This window comes from Chlorocebus sabaeus, chromosome 17, assembly GCF_047675955.1.
Source record: "Chlorocebus sabaeus isolate Y175 chromosome 17, mChlSab1.0.hap1, whole genome shotgun sequence".
NCBI classification, from domain to species: Eukaryota; Metazoa; Chordata; class Mammalia; order Primates; family Cercopithecidae; genus Chlorocebus; species Chlorocebus sabaeus.
In genome coordinates this window covers 25,430,940-25,450,795 of record NC_132920.1, presented here as the reverse complement: position 1 = coordinate 25,450,795, position 19,856 = coordinate 25,430,940, and the positions used below count along the sequence as shown (strand labels likewise).

The window sequence follows — 19,856 nt, the reverse complement described above, 5'->3', positions numbered from 1 at the left end:
AGTCAACTCTGGAAGACTAGATGGAAGGTGGTAACACTGTGATCTGAGCAACTCCTTCATCAACTAAGATGGACCCTAAGGTTAAGGAAACAAAGTTACCTATGGGGTAAGGGTTCAGGGCCAGCTGGCAAGGCAAATTTCTAAATTCCTACAGCTCTAAACACCCTAACAACAGGAACTATCAGATCCCTTCTATTCTGATTTACAACCCAGACAACTACGACTCTGACTGGACAGAGGGCTAGCCTTACATTCTTTTTTGATAAGTAACTGCAGACTTGAAACTAGTTTCAGCCAGTGTACAGAGGCTGCACACAAACTGTCTTCGTGTACTATAGCTCTAACATAAAGAACCAAATTCACCCTCATTTCAATGCTAAAACCTCACCCCAAAGTGAATATGAGATGTATGTTACATATGCTTACCCATTGCACATGTACTCTGCTCCCCTCATAAATACGTATAGCTTCTACCCAAGCCTGCTGAATATGTACAACTCAACTGTATGATGCAGGCCTTGTGAGGCATAAAACCCAACCTGCCCTTCCCTTCTTTGAAGAGAGGAGCACGTTCAGCACACACTAGAGGCTGTCTCTTCTCAGTTTGCAAATCATCATTAATGAAGCTATCCCTTCTAAAATTTAGCCATCTTGGTGGTCTTTTGGATGACATCACCGAGGAGAAAGAACAAAGGGGGAGGAAAAGGTCAAAGATTCCTCAAATAACACCACAGTGTGAGTGGCAGGCTTCTTCAGATGGGAAATATTTGAGCACATCTAAAATGCAGAGAAAGGTGGCCAGAGAAAGAGAAGGATGAAGATATGGGAGAGCAAGGGAATGATTCAGAGGTTTCTAGCACAGGGCAGAATAAGGGAGTCAAATGCACCATGGAATGGCTGGGCTTTGAAGTGGAAGGTACCTCTGAGTTTGCCAGTACAGAGGCAGGAATGGGTGTGGATTTATATACATTTATAGATGAGGATGGTAAAGTGAGAGCTCAGGAATACACTAAATTTCTTGATGAAGACAGAAGAGAAGGATCCATCTGTTGAGGATGAAGAGGAGGGAAGCTGTGCAAACTGATATTCAGTTCCACACACTTCTCCAAACAGCCAATCAGGAAGTTAACTATACTTTAACTATACTTAAGCTCCGGCATGTTGATGTTGTAAGAATGTTAATTTATTCCACTTAAATTGCATGACAAGCTTTAGTGTTCCTTAGTTTACTCCTTCCCCAGTCATGCATTACCCCAGTTGTGGTCACAAGAGCGCAAGACAACGTGAAAAAAATAAAATAAAATAAAAAAACTTTGTAAAATAACAAAGTATTGTTAATACCTTTAGGAACATAACCACAATTTAAATGTGAATTGCTTATAATTAAGCTACTGATTCTTTAATACCTTTTGCAGAGCCTCTTCTGTTTTTTCAGGGTTTGTTTTTAGGGCTTGAGAAGCATCATACATAGGAATTGGCATAAATCTTAACGTGTAGTTCCTAGAAAAAGGAGAAAGTAATATACTTATTTAAAAATAACTTCCTTTTACCTTAATTAATACTCTTTTTTAAAAAAAAAATCCAAAAGGATAGCTGTAAGAGTAGCTTAGAAAATTCCAAACCACCAGACCATTTAGACCACTATATTGCAGATTATCCTTTGTAATAACCACAGGTCCAATACCACAGGCAACCACATTAATTCACACTACCTACAAAACTGACACAACTTTGAGGAATGCAGTTTTGTTGTTTTGCTTTTAGTTTTGGATTCCATCAAGGACAGAATTTTCACACTAGGATTTAAAAGATGAACAGAGGGCAAGCCTAGGGAAAGTCCAACATCAACTCGCTACATGGGTTTTAGTAACCAATAGACCTGACTGTACCTGGGTCCCCACAGTGATTATGTGTGACAACCAGCCCCAAACTGGTAGAAGGAAAAACAGAAATAAAAACAAAACATTTGCTTGCAAAGCAAGCCATTAGCGCCCACAAAACAGTCTGTCAAGTTTCTGGGCTCCATTAAATGATGATATCCAGCATATATAGGATTGTCTCTTTTAAAGCTGCTAGGAAAGGGTCTGTTGCCTGGCTAAACACTCTGACCTCTGCAGGTCCTTTCAGCCGGAGTTCAAGAGCTGCTGTCCACCAGGCTCTAGAAACCAAATGAAGCAACGGTTGATTGCTGTATATTATCCCATTGCTACTGGCAGGCCTATTAAACACAAACATGCAGGAGTGAGCCATTTTTGTGTGAGGAAAACACACAGAACTCTGAATCTGGTCCCTGGCCTTTGATCCCGACTCTGCTGCAAACTGCTATGTGCTGAAATGACCATTAACACCTGCTCACCTACCACAAACTCCAGTATTAGAGATGACTTCTGTCCTCTACCCCAAAATGCATCTGTCCATTTCTACAACACGGTGTTCAGAAAGAGATCAACTTCACCTTGGGCTACTTGGTAGCAACTGGGACATTAAAATTGCACAGTCAGCTGCCTTGTTTTACGACTTTAAACTATCAGCAGCACTCACAGTGTGCTTCTGGGGCATATTTAGATGACATCTATTGGAAGAATAAATTAGCAACTAACTCCTAAAATAAGGTACTAATAAAGAATAAATAATAAAACCATCAACTTAATAGTAGCAGTCTAGATGGACTACTGGAAAAAAAAAATTCACCCAGTCCAACTTATAAGGTAGCTTCATGTAAAATAATCAGACAAACAGAAAGTTGCAATTTCTATAGCTCTGATTTTTACCTTAGCTTTGTTTTAGCAAAATTGTTTTTGTTTGCCTTCAGAAAATCCAGCCAAATGAAACTAAGAGACAATATGTCTTTTTTATGGCCTTCACAATTCTTCTTTCCCTCATCCAATTTTTATCATGTTACAGACCAGCATAGTTTATTTAAACCAAATGTGATTTTGAAGCATTGGCATCTTGGAGCAGAGCATACGTAAACGACTGTGATCAAAGGAGTCTGACAGTCTATCTGGAAATGTTGAGTATTGGTTGTCCATGCTCCTGGCTTCTTCCAAACACCAGTCTGAGCTGGCAGTCTACCACATCAGGGTGGCAACTGTGCTGTCCGCATCCAGATGCAGTGTAAATAAATATTTCCATTTGGGGTTTTGTGGTGCAACAGGAATAACCATAGGGGGATCTACAATCATGCAGTGGCAATGCTAAACTGATGGTCTAAGCTGCTTAACACCTATTTAGTGATGGCCTGGGGTCAGTACAGAGAAGGCGCTGAGAGATGAGTCTCTGTGATTTTGTAGTGGCAGTAACTTTGAACTCCTGGCTAAAGTAGAGCCACAGGATTTAGAAATGGAAGGGACTTGGAGATCATTTATCCTAATCCTCTCACTTCATGAAAAAAGAATCAGAGAGATTAAACGACTTGATCAAGATCATAGGCTTGTGGGTGACAGAACTGAAGACTGAATGAAGGACTCCTGATTCCTAGTCTAGGGTTGTACCACAATACCATGTCAGGCATGAGAGGCCCTCCTGGGAGGCCTCATATATACAAGGAATCTGAAAAAACACAAAATGATGAGCATTTCCTCCCCTTTCCCAGGGAAATGGCTTCTATGCTATCGGCCCCTTATTTTTCACCCATATTTTATAGCCTCTCATTTTTAATGGTATAAATCTGCTTTGTTCACTTCTGCCTTTATAATACAATATGAGGACTGAAAAGCCCAGAAAGAACCACATTCCTAGTTTTACTTCCAACTAAGTCTAGTATTATTTTCTCATTTAGTTTACTGGGAATGTAAATTCAACAATAAATAATAACTGCAGGCTTTAGTTACTGAAGTAATGAAGAAAGTCTTTCACAGTAATGACACAACTTAGCCCTGGGCTTACCATTTATCAACTTCACCTTTATTTTCTAGACCTCAGCTTTCATCTCACCAGTGAATTCAAAGGTGTCACAATAGGCAAAAGAACAAGACCCAGTATAGATTGTGAAACCACAAAGGGGAAAGGAAACAAGGCAAGTGTCACACAGCCCCTTTCCCGTGATCTCATTTAATTTTCACGACAGTGTGGTGTTTTTAGCAGAACAGGCATCTGTGCCCTCATTTCATACATAAGGAAACTCCCATCAGGGAAAATTCAATGTCTTCCAAGATCCCATAGCTGGTTAGCTGTAGACTAAATTCAGACCCAGATCTTCTGATCCCCAATAAACAGTTGCTTCTATTACCCCACAGATAACACATATACCATTGGTTTTGTTTTTTTATTTTCCTAGAAAGAAATCCTAATTCAAACTTACTTTTCCATAGCAACAGCTATATCCTGAAAGCCTTGTGCAGTGATGTTGTTCTTGTCCCATATTACAGTCCTGTTTGAAAACCAAATCACATAAATGATCACTTAGAGAAAATGATTCTCACATTGAATATAAACCTCTTATAGACAGCACTGTCTAGATATTTCAGTACAGCCACATTATATGAGCAAGGAATAATGTTCATCTTCATTTCTAACAAAACAAGGATAAGCATTTCCCCCAATATTATATTCGTAACACATTTACCATGCAAGTAGTGTGGAAAAACTGTACTTAAAAGCAATAGCACATGTATTAACTTACTATTATGTTATCTAACTTTCACTAGACAGAAAACTCTGAATTCCAATATTTCTCTGATATTCTCCCAATAATATTCTCATATTTATGTCTGAGGTGGAAGCTATTTACAAAAGATGCTAACCAGTTCCATGCCCAATATAAAGAATTTCAGCTACTGAGATTTTCCCCCGCAAACAGTAAAACACTAGTGTTTCTAAAACACTGGAGAGAATCTGTCATAGCTCCTTGTGTTTTCATTACTTCCCTGACATGGCTTAATTAGTAATCCTAGGAATTTCCTCACTCTGCTGGCAAAACATCAGTTACTATAAACAGGTAATGTTACTGATGTTACCTGTTTATAGTTTGCTTAGAGTTTTGTTTGCTTTTTAAACACAAAATGTATTTGGAGAGAAAAATACTACTTTACCTTCAGAATGTGTATACTTCAGAGATATTTAGGATTTGTCAGTTCACCCTGACACATAAAATAGCTTTTATTTGTCTGGATGATCCCAGCCTCACAACTTTCACTGCCTTCCCTTCTTAATCTCGATGACCTTCTTTACACACATACTGGCCTTCAAAGAAACTGCTGCGGATTTTAGCTTTTGGCTTCAGTTTAGACAGAAAACTCAGACTTTTATGCCAGAGAATAGAAAAACTTCATAAAAGAGCCCTTGAGGAGCAATGTGAATTAACTCTTCATTCACCAGACTGTTGACCTAGGTAGCAACTCCAATCTCTCTGAATGATGGATGGCAACGAGTTAACAGTGGATCTAGTCCTTGAGAAAAGCCACACTTAGGAAACATGGAATAAAACTGCTAAAGAGAACAGCTAGCACCCAGTGTGAGCCTGGTTTTGAACCAGCAGACCTTTCGTGCCCCTTGTTTCTAAGTCTTTATATTGGCAGGGATGAGCAAGGGGGTTAAGACCTTGCACTCACAGCAAAGCATGGGCTCTGCTCACTTAGTGCTGCCTACAAAACTCTCGTAGCTTTTCACTGCCTTTACCCACACACTGGTCAGCTATCAACACTGATGTGAAATAGGAAATCGTGGCAGTTCTCAGTCAGGTTCTACCTTTACAACAGAACTATAAGACAATAGACCAAAAGAATCACGATGTCTAAATTTGGGAACACCCTCCTCATTATTCTAACAGAAGTGTTGACATTGTCACCTCTTCTCAGCTGGCCTCATGGGAAGCTCAGGTCCCCTTGGGCCCAGCGGCTCTGCAATGCTTGCTGTTCAGAATCTGCTCCAAGCCTTCCTCATGAGCAGGGAGGGCAGGATCTCCCTACCTGAGCTTAGTGTTGATCTGCAGTGCTTTGGCCAGCATCTTCGCTCCCATGTCCCCCATTCCGTTCCCGCTAATGTCCACTTTGGTCAGGGAGGTGTTGCTTCCCAGGGCATTGATGATGATGGTGACTTCAGTCTTGAGTTTCGAGTCAGCCAGGGACAAGGACTGCAGAGGCTGTGGAGCAAACAATATGTGGCACTCAGCAGTCTCATCAAAGCAGCATCCACTCTCCATGATACATCTCGTGGAGAATGACAGGGGATGGACCCACTGCACGTGTCTGATTTTAGAACTGCTACCTAAAAGACACTCATGGATAGAAACTGAAGGTTCTGGCACAAAATGGACCACTGGAGTCAAAGATGGAGAACTTGTGTTTTAATGCTGAATACTTACCACTTCTCTCTTAAGGGAAGCCAGGGAAAGACAAGTAGGCTGACAAATGCCAGCTTTAAGCAGAGGATAGGATGAAATTAAAAAAAAAAAAAAACCATAACATAAAAATTTCTCAGCTTTAATATGATCACCTTTATACCCATTTTATTTTTATACAAGGTGAAATGATACCTTAAAATACTAATAGAGGGCAAATGCAAGATAAAAGCCAGCCAGGATTAATAATAGCTGACAATTATTGAACAATTACTATGTTTAACCACCATTTAAGCTTTTCATGTGTATTAATTCACTTAATCTTCCCACTAACCCATTACTTAGATGCTACTGTTATCCCATTTCCCAAACCAACAAACAGAAAAGTTAGGTGACTCAACCAAGGTTACATTGTTAAAAAGGACCTGAACTAGGATTCAAACCCAGATGTACTGGTTCCAGATTTCATGCTCCTAACCTTATACCACATCTCCCTATTAGTTTATTGCAGATCTTTTTGATCATCACCCTTTAATTTTATCTTTTTTTTGAGACAGAGTCTTGCTTTGTGAGGAATGCATAGGCTGGAGTGCAGTGGCACAATCACCACTCACTGCAGCCTTGACCTCTTGGGCTCAAGCCATCCTCCCCACTCAGTCTCCCAAGTAGCTGGAACTACAGGTGCGTGCCACCACATTTGGCTCATTTTAAAATATTTTTTTTGTAGAGACAGGGTATCACTATGTTGCCAAGGCTGGTCTCGAACTCCTAGGCTCAAGTGATCCTCTCACCTTGGCTTCCTAAAGTACTGGAATTACAGGCATGAGCCACCGCACTCAGCCTTAACTTTATCTGTTAAGTTTCAATCAGAAGATACATCTAAAATTCTTTTTTTAAGTCAAACTTGTGTGTGGCTTTTTTTTTTTTTTTTTTTTTTTTTTTTTTGAGACAAGGTCTTGCTCTGTCCCCCAAGCTGGAGTGCTGCAATGGCATAATCTCGGCTAAATGCAACCTCCACCTCCCGGGTTCAAGCGATTCTCCTGCCTCAGCCTCCCAAGTAGCTGGGATTATAGGCACCTACCACCATGCCTGGCTAGTTTTTGTATTTTTAGTAGAGACAAGGTTTCACCATGTTGGCTAGGCTGGTCTCAAACTCCTGACCTCAAGTGATCTACCAGCCTCAGTCTCCCAAAGTGCTAGGATTAAAGACGTGAACCACCACACTAGGTCTTGTGTGACCTTTTTATTTGACCATAAGCTGTATGGTGAATCCAAACCAGCCCACTCATTGTCCATTTAAACCAGATATTGAAAGCCACTCAGCCTAAAGGCAGGTTTTGTTTGTCCTGCATGGTATCTGACCAAAATAATAATAATAATAAATTAATAGAGCTTCCTACTTAGACCCAGCTCACTTTACTAGTTTATGTTGCCTTCCTAGCCCTGTGGGCATTTGAGTTTGCATTCCTTGATTTCAGCCATAACTTACTGAAGTGGGGTAAGAATTCCAGGTTAACCAGGTTGAACCAATGTGGCTTTAAATGTCAGAACTCAGACTTCCCTGGGAGATCTGGATGTCTCCTGGGTTGCGTGGAGTGCTCTATATTGTCCTAGCCACACTAAACAAATTGTATGGTTATTGCATAAGCAGTCCCAACATTACAGGAAGTAGTGATAGAAGCAGCTTCTGCGGTAATCTATGACCAAGTTCCACAATGGCCTGGGGATTGGAGCTCTCAAGGTGTGCCTGAGTGGTCTATATGACAGCCCCCACACACAGCCTGGGGTTTATCTATGTCTACTCAACCACTTAACATTGACTTCCAAAGCAACATCTGTGAGAGGTTCATCTACCAAAGGGCTACAGGAGACAGAATGAGGGTGTTGATGGTTTCAAGACTCAGATATCAACAAAGCATTATTTTATGCATGTGGTTGGTACCAAGAGACAATATTATCGTCCTTATCATCCAAATTTACCATGGCTTTCAAAGTTAATACATTTATGGTAAAAATCAAAAGGTAATGCTGTATTAATCAGAATCAAATTTATAAAAGTTAAATGGCCTGGTAAGTGCTAAGGCAATTAAAACCTGGGCCAAAAAGTCTGCATGCATTTAGACTCAAGTGGGTTTAGCTTGGTTTCTTCAATTTTCTTAACATCCTACATACAGGTAAGCAGAAATGACAACTAAAAATGCTTCAGGCTCAGGAAACTTACTGTTTTAAAGAAAAACAAACACAATATGCTTTAAAAAAGATGTAATCACATCTTTCATCATTTCAATAATCTTTAATATTGGAAAACTGCCAACTCTCTGAGCTATCAAGCATCAATTCCAGGACTATATTCAAATTCTAATATACTCCAGTTAATACTTAAAAATAATACGTAGTCATTAATGTGAACGGAACAGCCTGAATTGCATGCATATTTATAAGGTCATCCCTTCTTGATTTATTGTACTTCCGTGTAACATTACTATTTGAAATCTTACTATTTCTTTTTCATAGCTGAACATGCTTAATCTGAGAATCTGTCTCCTGGCTACAGGCACTCCCAGGAGAAACACATTCTGTTCTGCTGGTTACAATATGGGTTCATATGTATAATACTTCAGAACAAACTCCCTGTCTTCTTGGCCCCTCTATGTTACTGTCCCATGACTCTGGGTGCAGCAGCCTGAAAACCACTGTCTATAGATGAAGGTGACACTGGAATCCACCAGCATCTAGGGTTTTCAACTGAACATAACGTATAATACTGGGTGAATAAGGTATTCCATAGGCTTGTCAAAGAACAAGCTCTACAAACACCAGGTCAGAATGTAAAAAGCAAAGAGATTACTTTTTTAATAGGTAAAACTCATAAATAAATAAAACAAAAAATGATCCCAATTGTACCAAGTATCGATAAAATTTTTATCATCACAAGACTCATCTCCTAATCATTTCAAATTTTTTGCATATTACCGATTTAAAAGTAGAAAAAAATAGAAGGTAACTGCTTTCTGAAAAAGCCATCTACTTTTCAATGGCAGGAACATAAAAAGCTTTTCATTGTACAGCATTACGAGCAACACTCTATTCAAACTTCTAACTTGACAAAATTCACATTCATATAGCAAACTTCATCATCTGCAAATATGGTTTTAGGTATATTTTAACTATTATCTTTAAGTAACAGACTTCCAGAATTATAGATGGTTTGAAGAACCTCACGTAATGACCAAAACATAAAATTTATATACTTTTAATAAAAATATACATTTTCTTAAAGTATGTGTTAAGAAAAAAAAACATTTTGGGGTGAATATTAAGTATAATTACATAATATTAGCTTCCGTAATCTGTTAAAACTGGGCCAATACTGGAAAATCAGAAACTCAGACAAAGCAGAGTGATGCAAAGTCGAATTAAATATGTAAAGCAAACAGCATAAACTCTGAGAAGTCTAAATTACATTCTAATTATATCCCTAATTTCAATAACCCAGCATAAGAGCAACAAAATGTGAGGTTTATTAGCAAATGAGGGTAAGGAGAAGTGCTGAATTCATTAAATAATAATGAGATTCATTTTCTAGCCCACAGGTTGAAAATTACATGCACAATGAAGAGGAAACAGAACAGAATTTTCTCCTGCCCACCAGCTCAGAGCCCCGCCAAAGAAGTGGGGGCAATGGCAAGTGAGGAAGTGTCCAGTGTCCATCCCTCCTGGTCTCTTAGCTTTCACAGAAAAGTCAGCTTACAGCTGTAATAGAATTTGCTATTCCCTGGTATGAATTCAGAAGGGAAAATTACACTTTTTCAAAATGTGACATACTCCACATGATTAATATAAAAATCACCCTCATGACCTACAAAGGCAGCTATTACAAAACATGAATAATATAACTCTTCATAGTAGGAATACAAACTGATCTGAGTTTTAGGAACTGGAAAAGCTGAGTCTGGTGACCAAATAGGACTTTGAGAGGAAAGGGACAAAATTGTAAAGAGCATCAGTAAAGTATAAGGTGTAACACACCAGCTCTAAATTAAATGGATTCATGGTAGAGTGCTTCTTACTTTGTCCATAAAATAACTTTTCTTTCTCCTAATCCATTTTAAAGGGCAGCAAAATAAGATACTATTTGAAATTAAACTTCTTTACCCTGAACTAAATTTTGGTCAGGAGCAACTAAAGGGAATTAAAAATACAGAGCGCTACTAGACTTCAAGCAGCAATTAAAGATGGAAGAAAACTTCCTTGGTCTCGTATAATGCCACATAATTATTAGATGAAATTCAAATTAGCAATATGATATTTCTCAGCATTATATAAGGTCATGAAGTCAACTAGATTGTAAAAATTCATGCCTGTAGATTAGATTATTAGCTAAAGTTAGGAAGTAGTAAGGCTAATTAAAAGATAGGCCCAGGAGTCAATTTATACTTCTTTCTATTAGTGACAATCTTCCTTTAATTGACCGTGAGTTGAATGAAGTAAAAAAGTGAGTTTTTAAATACATTCTACAACTCTACTAAAGCATATTCCATTTTTAAAAAGTAATGGAAAATGTACACATTGATAACACTATCTGAAAGGATTTCAGAATTAATCCAGTAGAAATAATCAGTAAGAATGGCAACAAACAGAAGATTTTAGTAAAAAATGTTTAACATAATACTCACTGATTCTTCATCTTGAATCATCTGTACTAAGTTGTCCAATACAGGTGTCAGATTTCTAAAGAGATTTTAGAGATGTGGACAGTGGAATCAAATCAAAAGCTTTCAGGAGGCTGGTTATTTTCATCATTGTCATATAAAAAAATTCAAAACTCTTACTTGGATTTCATATTATTAAAATTTTTGCCTAACGCCAGGTGTTGTATTGATCTGTTTTTACTGAGCCACACTATTAAGGTAGATAGGTCAGATTCTAAACCTGGAAAGAATCAGAGTAAATAAAGCATCAAAACACATGTGTATAAATTAATTCTCAGCTGGAACACAATTAAGCAAAGGTGACATGTAGTTGGATGACTTCCTTTACCTTCCTGAGGGGCCTGGGATTCTAATCTTTCATTTTCAAAGGCACTCTTTGCTCTCTTTTCATGTCCTATTATTTCACAGGGATAAACTCATTCTCTACAAAGACTTATCTAAATCTGTTATACAATCAGTGGCTAAACCAAGTCAGCAGGAAATGGGATGAATAATGGCAGAAAGTTTCATCTCTCCCCACCACTCTGTTAGAGAAGATTCCAACAAACTGTTCACTAGGGGGTAAGTGGAGTTAAAGTTGTCTATGCAAATTTCACAGGTTCATACTAACATGATACTACAATCAGCAGAAATGAAGCTAATGAAATAAGCTTCTGAATAAATAAACAAGAGTACAATTTTATTATCAGCAAGAATGCAAAAAGTTGGGCTCAGACCTTTTTCAATGTACTGGTGATATTTTTGTAACTGAGTTGTTTTACTGCATAGACTTTGCATAGTTGGCCACGGAATCAACTTAGTAAGACTCTGGCACAGTTTTATTCTACAAATAAATCCTATTGTTAAATTTAAAAGCCCTATTAGTTAAGAAATAAAATAACATTTTTATTAAGGTATGTCTGGATTTGGGTAGAAGATTATTTTCCCCTTATTAACTTGCTTCAAAAAATATTTCAGTTTCGTTTCTTTTCTGATACCTGACTTACCATTGTCGGAGATGTCTAAGCTGGTGATGTTGTGTATTTCAGCAATGCAACCTTCTAATACTTGAGCACCTCCTGATCTCAGCTAGAGAAACACAAACCAAACACAGAGTAAAGTCTTCACTCTACTGGAAGTGTAATCAAAATATTAAAAATAGGAGAGATAGTCAGTCTTAAAATAAACTTAGTACCAAAGAAAAAGTAAAAGCTTATCAACTCCAAAGAAGCCTATTACTAGCCACTGCTGCGGTAAAGAGCCGATCACTAGCCACTGCTGCTGTTTCCTGTGCCACGTGATCCCACATTAAATCCTAAAACCATTAGAAAAAGCAAAAGAGAAACAAGATGACTACCACCCAGGCCACTATAATAGCAAAGCAGTGTCAACCCGGAAGAACTTCTTCATTTCTGACTTTTGGAAATCTAATAAATTCATTTTATACATGAGAAAGTTACTGTTTTATTTGACTGTTACTGATTCCAAGGTATAAACTCTCCACCCAACCAAAGGAGACAATAAAGACTTACTTTGATTGTCAAACATTTCAGGAAGGACCCATCCCTACCTGTTCTAAGAAACAAGTGTGAGTTCTCACTAATAATTAGCTAACTAAAGATGATTGCAAAATGATTTGTAGAAATGCTTCGAGTCATGGAGGGAAAAATGTTGAATTAATATAAAATATCATTATGATGATTATTTTAGAGCAAAACTAAGTGCAAATGACTATTCTCACCTCATTTGCAATTTTATTTAAAAGAGAAAAACAACCTGAAAAACCCAATACAGCACTTTTCATCTTTTTCTATGAAACCAAAGCATATTTTACAGGAGTCATAATATCTTTGTATTTTCCATTCAGCAATATTTGTTGAGTTCCTACTCTGTGTAAGACACTGTGAAGGATGCAAAGTTCCCTAAGCTGTGGCCCTTTTGCTCAGTAAACTTATTATCTAATGAGGAAAAACAAACTATCATTTATTGGAAACCTGTGAACCAAGGAACATGGCAAGTCCTTTACTCATGTAGGAAAATTAAAATTTAAAAAATTTTGACAACAAATTTACAATACAAGGTGCTATTTTCCACATGTCTAGGTTTTGATGTAAGAATCAGAAGAATCCTCATTTCCCTATTTTGGATGCAATATTTTGCTGGTTCCTTGGATCAGAACTTGCCAACTTCTCTGGCTTTTTGTATGGTAAGCAGAGAGTTCTGCACAGATCTTTGAGAATGCTCTCTATTCAGAAGAATTTCAGTGGGGATGTTTACATTCAGCCATTCCTACTTTTCTGTGACAGTATCTCACTGTGTTGCTCAGGTTGGTCTTGAACTCCTGGGTTCAAACAATCCTCCCACCTCAGTCTCCCAAGTAGCTGGAATTATAGGCATGTGCCACCGCATCTCACCATTTCTACTTTTTAAGGTGACAGATTGCTCTAAGGTGAGCTCTGAAGTAGAGTATTGCAGAGAGGCAGACCTCTCCAAGAGACTGGTTTACATACTTCAGGGAAACCAAAACCGACTTCACAGCTGAAGGGCTTCTAACCTGTGTGTGAAGCTATTGTCAGGAATGAGTGGCAGGCCCATTTCACTACACCTGCTTGTTTTGTCAGGAGCTCTCCAGCTTACCCAAATGCCCCATCAGGCCTGTCTCATCATGACACCTGTACATCTTCCCCAGCACCTTGCTACTCAAAATCTGAGATGAATAAGTACAGAAATTGAGTGTAAAAATTTTTAGAAACCTTAGTAGTAAACATTTTAGGTCTGTTGTATCTAATCATAAAAATTGGGGGCTTGCATATCTCACATCTTTCTAAATCTTTCTTGTATTTTATTATTATATTTTATAAATGAATTGGTTTATGATAGATTGGAAGTTTAAAAAACATAAAAATTTATTTACTACAGATAGTTCTGAAAAGCATGGCTCTTGGTCACAGCTTGTATAAACTTGAAGAATTAAATGTGTACATACATTATGTCAAAGCTAAAACAAGAACTAATTTAAGTAAACACTTCTCCAAAAACAATTTGATTTTTAGAGCAAGAAAAAAGTACGCTTTTGAGAAGGTAAGTGTAAATGCGAAAGTCTTTACAATTTCATATTTGCTGAGAGTTATTTACTTGTTGAGAAATAAAATTTCTGTTAGAAAATGTCTATGTTCTATCATTGTAAAGTATAGTAAAAATATTCCATTTATAGAAATAGAAAATATAGATAACATTTAAAGGTTTAACTTTGCTTATACATACTCCTTACTGATATTTGCAGCATATACACATAAAACACATTTTCCAATACTTAAAAAATAATAAAATGTATCAATATATTCTAATTGATTCATAAAGTACTTACACAATGGCCAAGCTAATGAAAGCCCAAGGAGAAAAAACAGAAAACATTATCAGCAGTATGCAGAACAAGAATAAAGGAGAAGCTAAAGTCTCTATCAATACAAAATGTAAAAAAGCAAAGAGTCAGGAAAAATACTTCTAACTAAAATTTGCTCCCAAAACAAAAATTTAGATACAAAAATAACTGTGCTTCAGTTACCAAGAACATTCAATTTAAGTCACAGGTTATTAAATGTCTAAAATTCTCCAAAAGCTAAAGCTTTCCCAAAACAGTAAAAGCTTTTTCATTACTGTAAATGAAAATCCTTTTAAATGAATTTGCATAATTAGAGGCTGTCTGCATGTGTGCATGTAAAACTGGTTTTTAAATTACCCTTATTTGGATCCCACACACTAGCATTATTTAAAAGAAAGCAAGATCAAAGAGAAGTAAATGTGACTAAAATGACGAACACTTTCTGAACTGTTAAAAATAAAATCACATTTCTTTCAAGAGAGTAGTATCCTCTCACTCAAGGAAAGTGGAACATTTCTGATCTTACTCATAATTCTAAGGAAAAAGTAGTATCAAACACTCAAATATCCATAATGGGGATAAGGGCAGCAAGGAAAATTAAAATCTAGAAGGAACTTTCAATAATTTACTTTCCTTCCTTAATATCATTTATCATTTAAAAAGATACGGCAAAAATATAAAATGACCCCCAAATTATCTACTATTCTTTCATAGGGGTTCCAATAGTAATTTTTTTAAATTAATTTTTATCCTGGGAAATTTTCATACATAAAACTGAATGGTGTAGGTTTCTCCAAGGACAGAAAAAATGATTAGACAACATCCAGTTAATAATGCCCACTTTCTAGCAGGATTTGATGCCAAATAACAATCTAGTACCTAATAAGGATGTATATAAATACAGTTGTTTTCTTTTTTGTTTGTTTGTTTGTTCGAGACAGTCTGTCTCCCAGGCTGGAGTGCAATGGCACAATCTCGACTCCCTGCAACCTCTACCTCCTAGGTTCAAGCAATTCTCTTGCCTCAGCCTCCCAAGTAGCTAGGATTATAGGCGTGCACCACCATGCCTAGTTAATTTTTGTATTTTTAGTAGAGACGGGTTTGACCATGTTAGCCAGGCTGGTCCTGAACTCCTGACCTCAAGTGATCTGCCTGCCTTGGCCTCCCAAAGTGCTGGCATGACAGGCGTGAGCCACCATGCTCAGGCAAATACAGTCATTTTCAAGGTGCAAATAGGTGCAGATATTCATTTTTTTTCATATATGCATCCTGTCACGTGAAACATTTGCAATCCTGCACTCCATACCTGGCCTAACAGGGAAGTGATAGGTGAGGGGAACTACAATGATGCTTGCCTCAAGGTTGGTTGAATGATTATCAAATGGAATGAAACTGTAAAAGTTTCTATTCAATTGCTGCAAAACTCATTACAAATTTCAGTATTTGATGTTCTTTTTTCTACTCATCATGAATTGCAATAAACTGTAGGATCATCTTCAGAAAAGTTTCCACTTCAAGAAACTAACTCCCACACCCAGGCCTGCAAATAAGCCACAACTATAATTAATTGCCCTTTGCATCTTCTCTGAAGTATTAGAGATTTTTGTCTCTCATTTGGAAGGAGATTAAGTTTGAAGAATTTAGTCCCATCATTTACCAATTCTTCTCTTAATGTATAAACATGAAGTTATAAGATTTTTAAACATACAAGAATGCACATGGCCAGGCACAGTGGCTCACACCTGTAATTCCAGCACTTTGGGAGGCCGAGGTAGGTAGATTACTAGAGGTCAGGAATTTGGGACCAGCCTGGCCAACATGGTGAAACCCTATCTCTACTAATAATACAAAAATTAGCCGGACACAGTGGCATACGCCTGTAATCCCAGCTACTTAGGAGGCTGAGGCAGGAGAATAGCTTGAACCCTAGAGGTGCAGGTTGCAGTGAGCCAAGATTGCACCACTGCACTCCAGCCTGGGTGACAGAGCAAGACTTCGTCTCAATTAAAAAAAACAAAAGAATGCATAGATCCATGGCCTCTCTTCAGATACTTGGGTACATGGGAAGAATACTCATGAATGACAATATCACTACTGCCATATAAAATGGTTTTGAAGCTCTTCAGAACTAACCTAGAGGGCAATGGAATACACACATTTCTCTGAACATCCGTACCGACACTAAATCCTAACCCTTTGAGAATGAATAAGGATCAGCCACAGGCCATCCTGAAGCTAATCTGGCCATGAAGTATAATACTGTCTTGTGTCAAAAAAATCAGGTTTCAAGAAGAATCTGTCTCACCAATAAGCTGATGAGAGTAATCCTTATTGAAAGATATAAAACAGCTTTGAAGGCAATTCCCAAAAATTTTTTGGTAAAGATTGAATATTCATAAAGCTGCTAAATAAAAATATTTAGAAGGGCAATACTGACCTATGATACCAATTCTGACATTCCAAATAAAGCTCCTCCATCGCAAACCTTTTACACCCTAGATGATGGCTCACATATGCTGGCCTGGCGTAGTGACGTTGTGCCAGACGCTAGCCTTGAAAACCATTATTTCCATTCAATAGATGAGCAACAAAGGCTGAAAGAAGGTGAGTCACCTAATAAGCCAAGTAAGTGAGCCATGTTTCAAAGGGGGCCTTTTGATTCCAAAGTGCTCACCCTTGGCTCACTCTTTTGCCTCCCATAACTACTTTGAGTCATTTTCACATACAAGACAGACTCCTTTTCCATACTAAAAGACCAAGGGAAAGAAACAGAGGTGATGATATCATTAATGCAAAATGCCTTAAGGAACATAGAAGTTTTTTCCTGTAAGTATAGAAGTTACCTGAAAATGTAAGGTTAATTTCAGTGCTTATTACCTTAGTTATCACAGATCCAAAAGACTATAGACCAACATTTTAGATTTAATTTTCCAAATAACAATGATGTTTGTATTGTAAGAAAGCAATTCCATACGTTCTAAATACCCACAGAGCACTTTTTTTTTTAATAGCATGAAGTGTAAGTCTCCTCTCTCATTCAAATTAATGAGTGTGAAATGCCTATTTCAGGAGAATAAAGAATACCCTGAGAACTACAAGCCAACTTATTAGGAAAGGTGAGAATGAACAGTAAAGGAACCAGCATATGGCAAAATCAAAAATAATTTGCTTAAGTTATTCTAAGCTCCCTGTCCAAACACTTCTACTTCCTACTTTAAGACTATTTTCCCTTTCCTCCCAATAATCTCAACTACCATATTTTACCATCATTTATCCTCTATAACACTCATACTAATCTGATTTTAAAATCCATCACTGGATTTATTCCCCCTACCAGGAGAAGAAATAAATCTGGGTCAAAAATTCTTTACAGTAGCCAGGCGCGGTGGCTCACGCCTGTAATCCCAGCACTTTGGGAGCCCGAGGCGGGTGGATCACGAGGTCAGGAGATCGAGGCCATCCTGGCTAACACAGTGAAACCCCATCTCTACTAAATATACAAAAAATTAGCTGGGTGTGGTAGCAGATGCCTGTAGTCCCAGCTACTCAGGAGGCTGAGGCAGGAGAATGGTGTGAACCTGGGAGGTGGAGGTTGCAGTGAGCTGAGATCACGCCACTGCACTCCAGCTGGGGCGACAGAGCGAAACTCCATCTCAAAAAAAAAAAAAAAAAATGAAACTGCAGGACTGCAGGACTGCAGGACAAACCCTCCCTATCTGTCTCCATCCCCCCAACCCCTGGCCCTCCCCACCTCCTCCCCCAACCCCAGCAGGATGATCAACACCTGCCAGCTGAACGCTCTGGACCTTGACTTGTCCCAGGTCTGCCAGCCCCTCAGCCTGAGTAAGTCATCCTCAGAAAAGTAACTTCCCAAGATGACAATGTTATCAAGGAGAAATTTCATTTCTCACCACCTTTTAGATTTTAAGACTAGATTTATATGATCATCGGGAAAAGTCAAGGGCTGAAGCTGCTGTGATTTTGACTGGTATGCTAAGAGTGGAGAGGGTTTGTAGTTAAATAGAGAACAGGCAGAAAGAAAATATACATATTCATGATTTTAAACTTCTGTGATAGAAAGAGCTTCTAAGAGGATTACATAAACTCTGCAATATCAAATACAGATGATTAAAGACTCAAACAGTTAACACTCAAAGTGTCAAGCATTCCAGCATGAATTATATTGGAAATCCAAACACTTTTGGGGGGAGATTTATTATATCATCAAGAGAAGTAAACTGAAATCTACTTAAATGTGGACATCTAAGCCTAAGAAACAAAATGTGATAAAATACTATGACATAGTTTAGAAAAATAATTTTGTGTTTTACCAACTTTCATGAGCATCAACATAACATCTGACTTTATAAATGTGGTCGCCAGTATTGTGATTCAAGTTGTAAGTGGGGAGAACATGGTACTACAATACTTTTAAGACTTCCTCATATCAGTAGTATCAATTTATCATATAATGCATAAGTGAAAGGCCAAAATGAAGTTGGAATTATCATAACAATACTGTTCAATCCCATCATCAGAGATTAACCATTTGACCTGAATTCTTGCCTTCATTAAAAAAAAAATTATAAAAGATAAAGTCTACTAGCAATTAGGTTGAACTTTACAAAACTGCCAATAGTCTGCAATTTTTGACATGCAAAATATCAGTTTTATACAGTTCTTCTACTATAACTATCTGAAAGTTATTCTCAATAGATCACAAAGGAGTTTAAGGAACAAGGTATATAGCAATCTTTGGGAACATGGCCCCTATCAATTTATTTGAGAAGAAAATACCTAACCATACTTAGTAGTCTAATAATTATCACTATCGATATAACTATTAGCAACAGAGAATCAGGACAGTATTTTCATCATGGGTCTGCCATTGGTAGTTAAATTATTTACACCTCTTTTGACCTCAGTTTACCTATAATTAAGGAACCATCTCAGTTTTATCACAGAACTGAATAAAAGATGTTAGACTGCTGGCAGTCACGATATTTAATCAGGACTGTAAAACCACATTAGAAGTTATTGTTAATTTAGTAGTTTGATCTAACAGAGCAGTAAAGTTTACACCAACTTGCTTTTTTGTTTTTTTGAGACAGAGTCTCACTCTGTCGCCCAGGCTGGAGTGCAGTGGTATAATATCAGCTCACTGCAACCTCCGCCTCCCAGGTTCAAGCAATTCTCTGCCTCAACCTCCTGAGTAGCTGGGATTACACGAGCCTGCCACCACTGCCAGCTAATTTTTATATATTTAGTAGAGACAGGGTTTCACCATCTCGGCCAGGCTGGTCTTGAACTCCTGACCTCGTGGTCCACCTGCCTTGGCCTCCTAAAGCGCTGGAACTACAGACATGAGTCACTGTGCCTGGCCTGTTTTTTTTTCTTTCTTTCTTTCTTTTTTTTTTATTACGGAATAACCTATCCCACTGGCTTCATCTCTTACTCCTCCCCCAATTAAAAATAAAATTACTGGCCAGGCACGGTGGCTCAT

General features: G+C 37.8%; 1 protein-coding gene across 5 annotated transcripts in view; it reads right to left on the bottom strand.

Annotated features, from left to right (window-relative positions):
- Positions 1-19,856, bottom strand: part of CARMIL1 (capping protein regulator and myosin 1 linker 1) — a 342,321-nt gene that overhangs the window by 101,287 nt on the left and 221,178 nt on the right. For all 5 annotated transcript variants that reach the window (XM_073005696.1, XM_007973527.3, XM_073005695.1 and 2 more), the window contains exons 18-23: positions 11,979-12,060; positions 11,113-11,212; positions 10,957-11,011; positions 5,910-6,082; positions 4,304-4,372; positions 1,407-1,500 (exon numbers count right to left, since the gene is read on the bottom strand). In XM_073005696.1, coding sequence (XP_072861797.1) covers positions 1,407-1,500; positions 4,304-4,372; positions 5,910-6,082; positions 10,957-11,011; positions 11,113-11,212; positions 11,979-12,060 — 573 coding nt within the window. The remainder of the gene's footprint in view (positions 1-1,406; positions 1,501-4,303; positions 4,373-5,909; positions 6,083-10,956; positions 11,012-11,112; positions 11,213-11,978; positions 12,061-19,856) is intronic.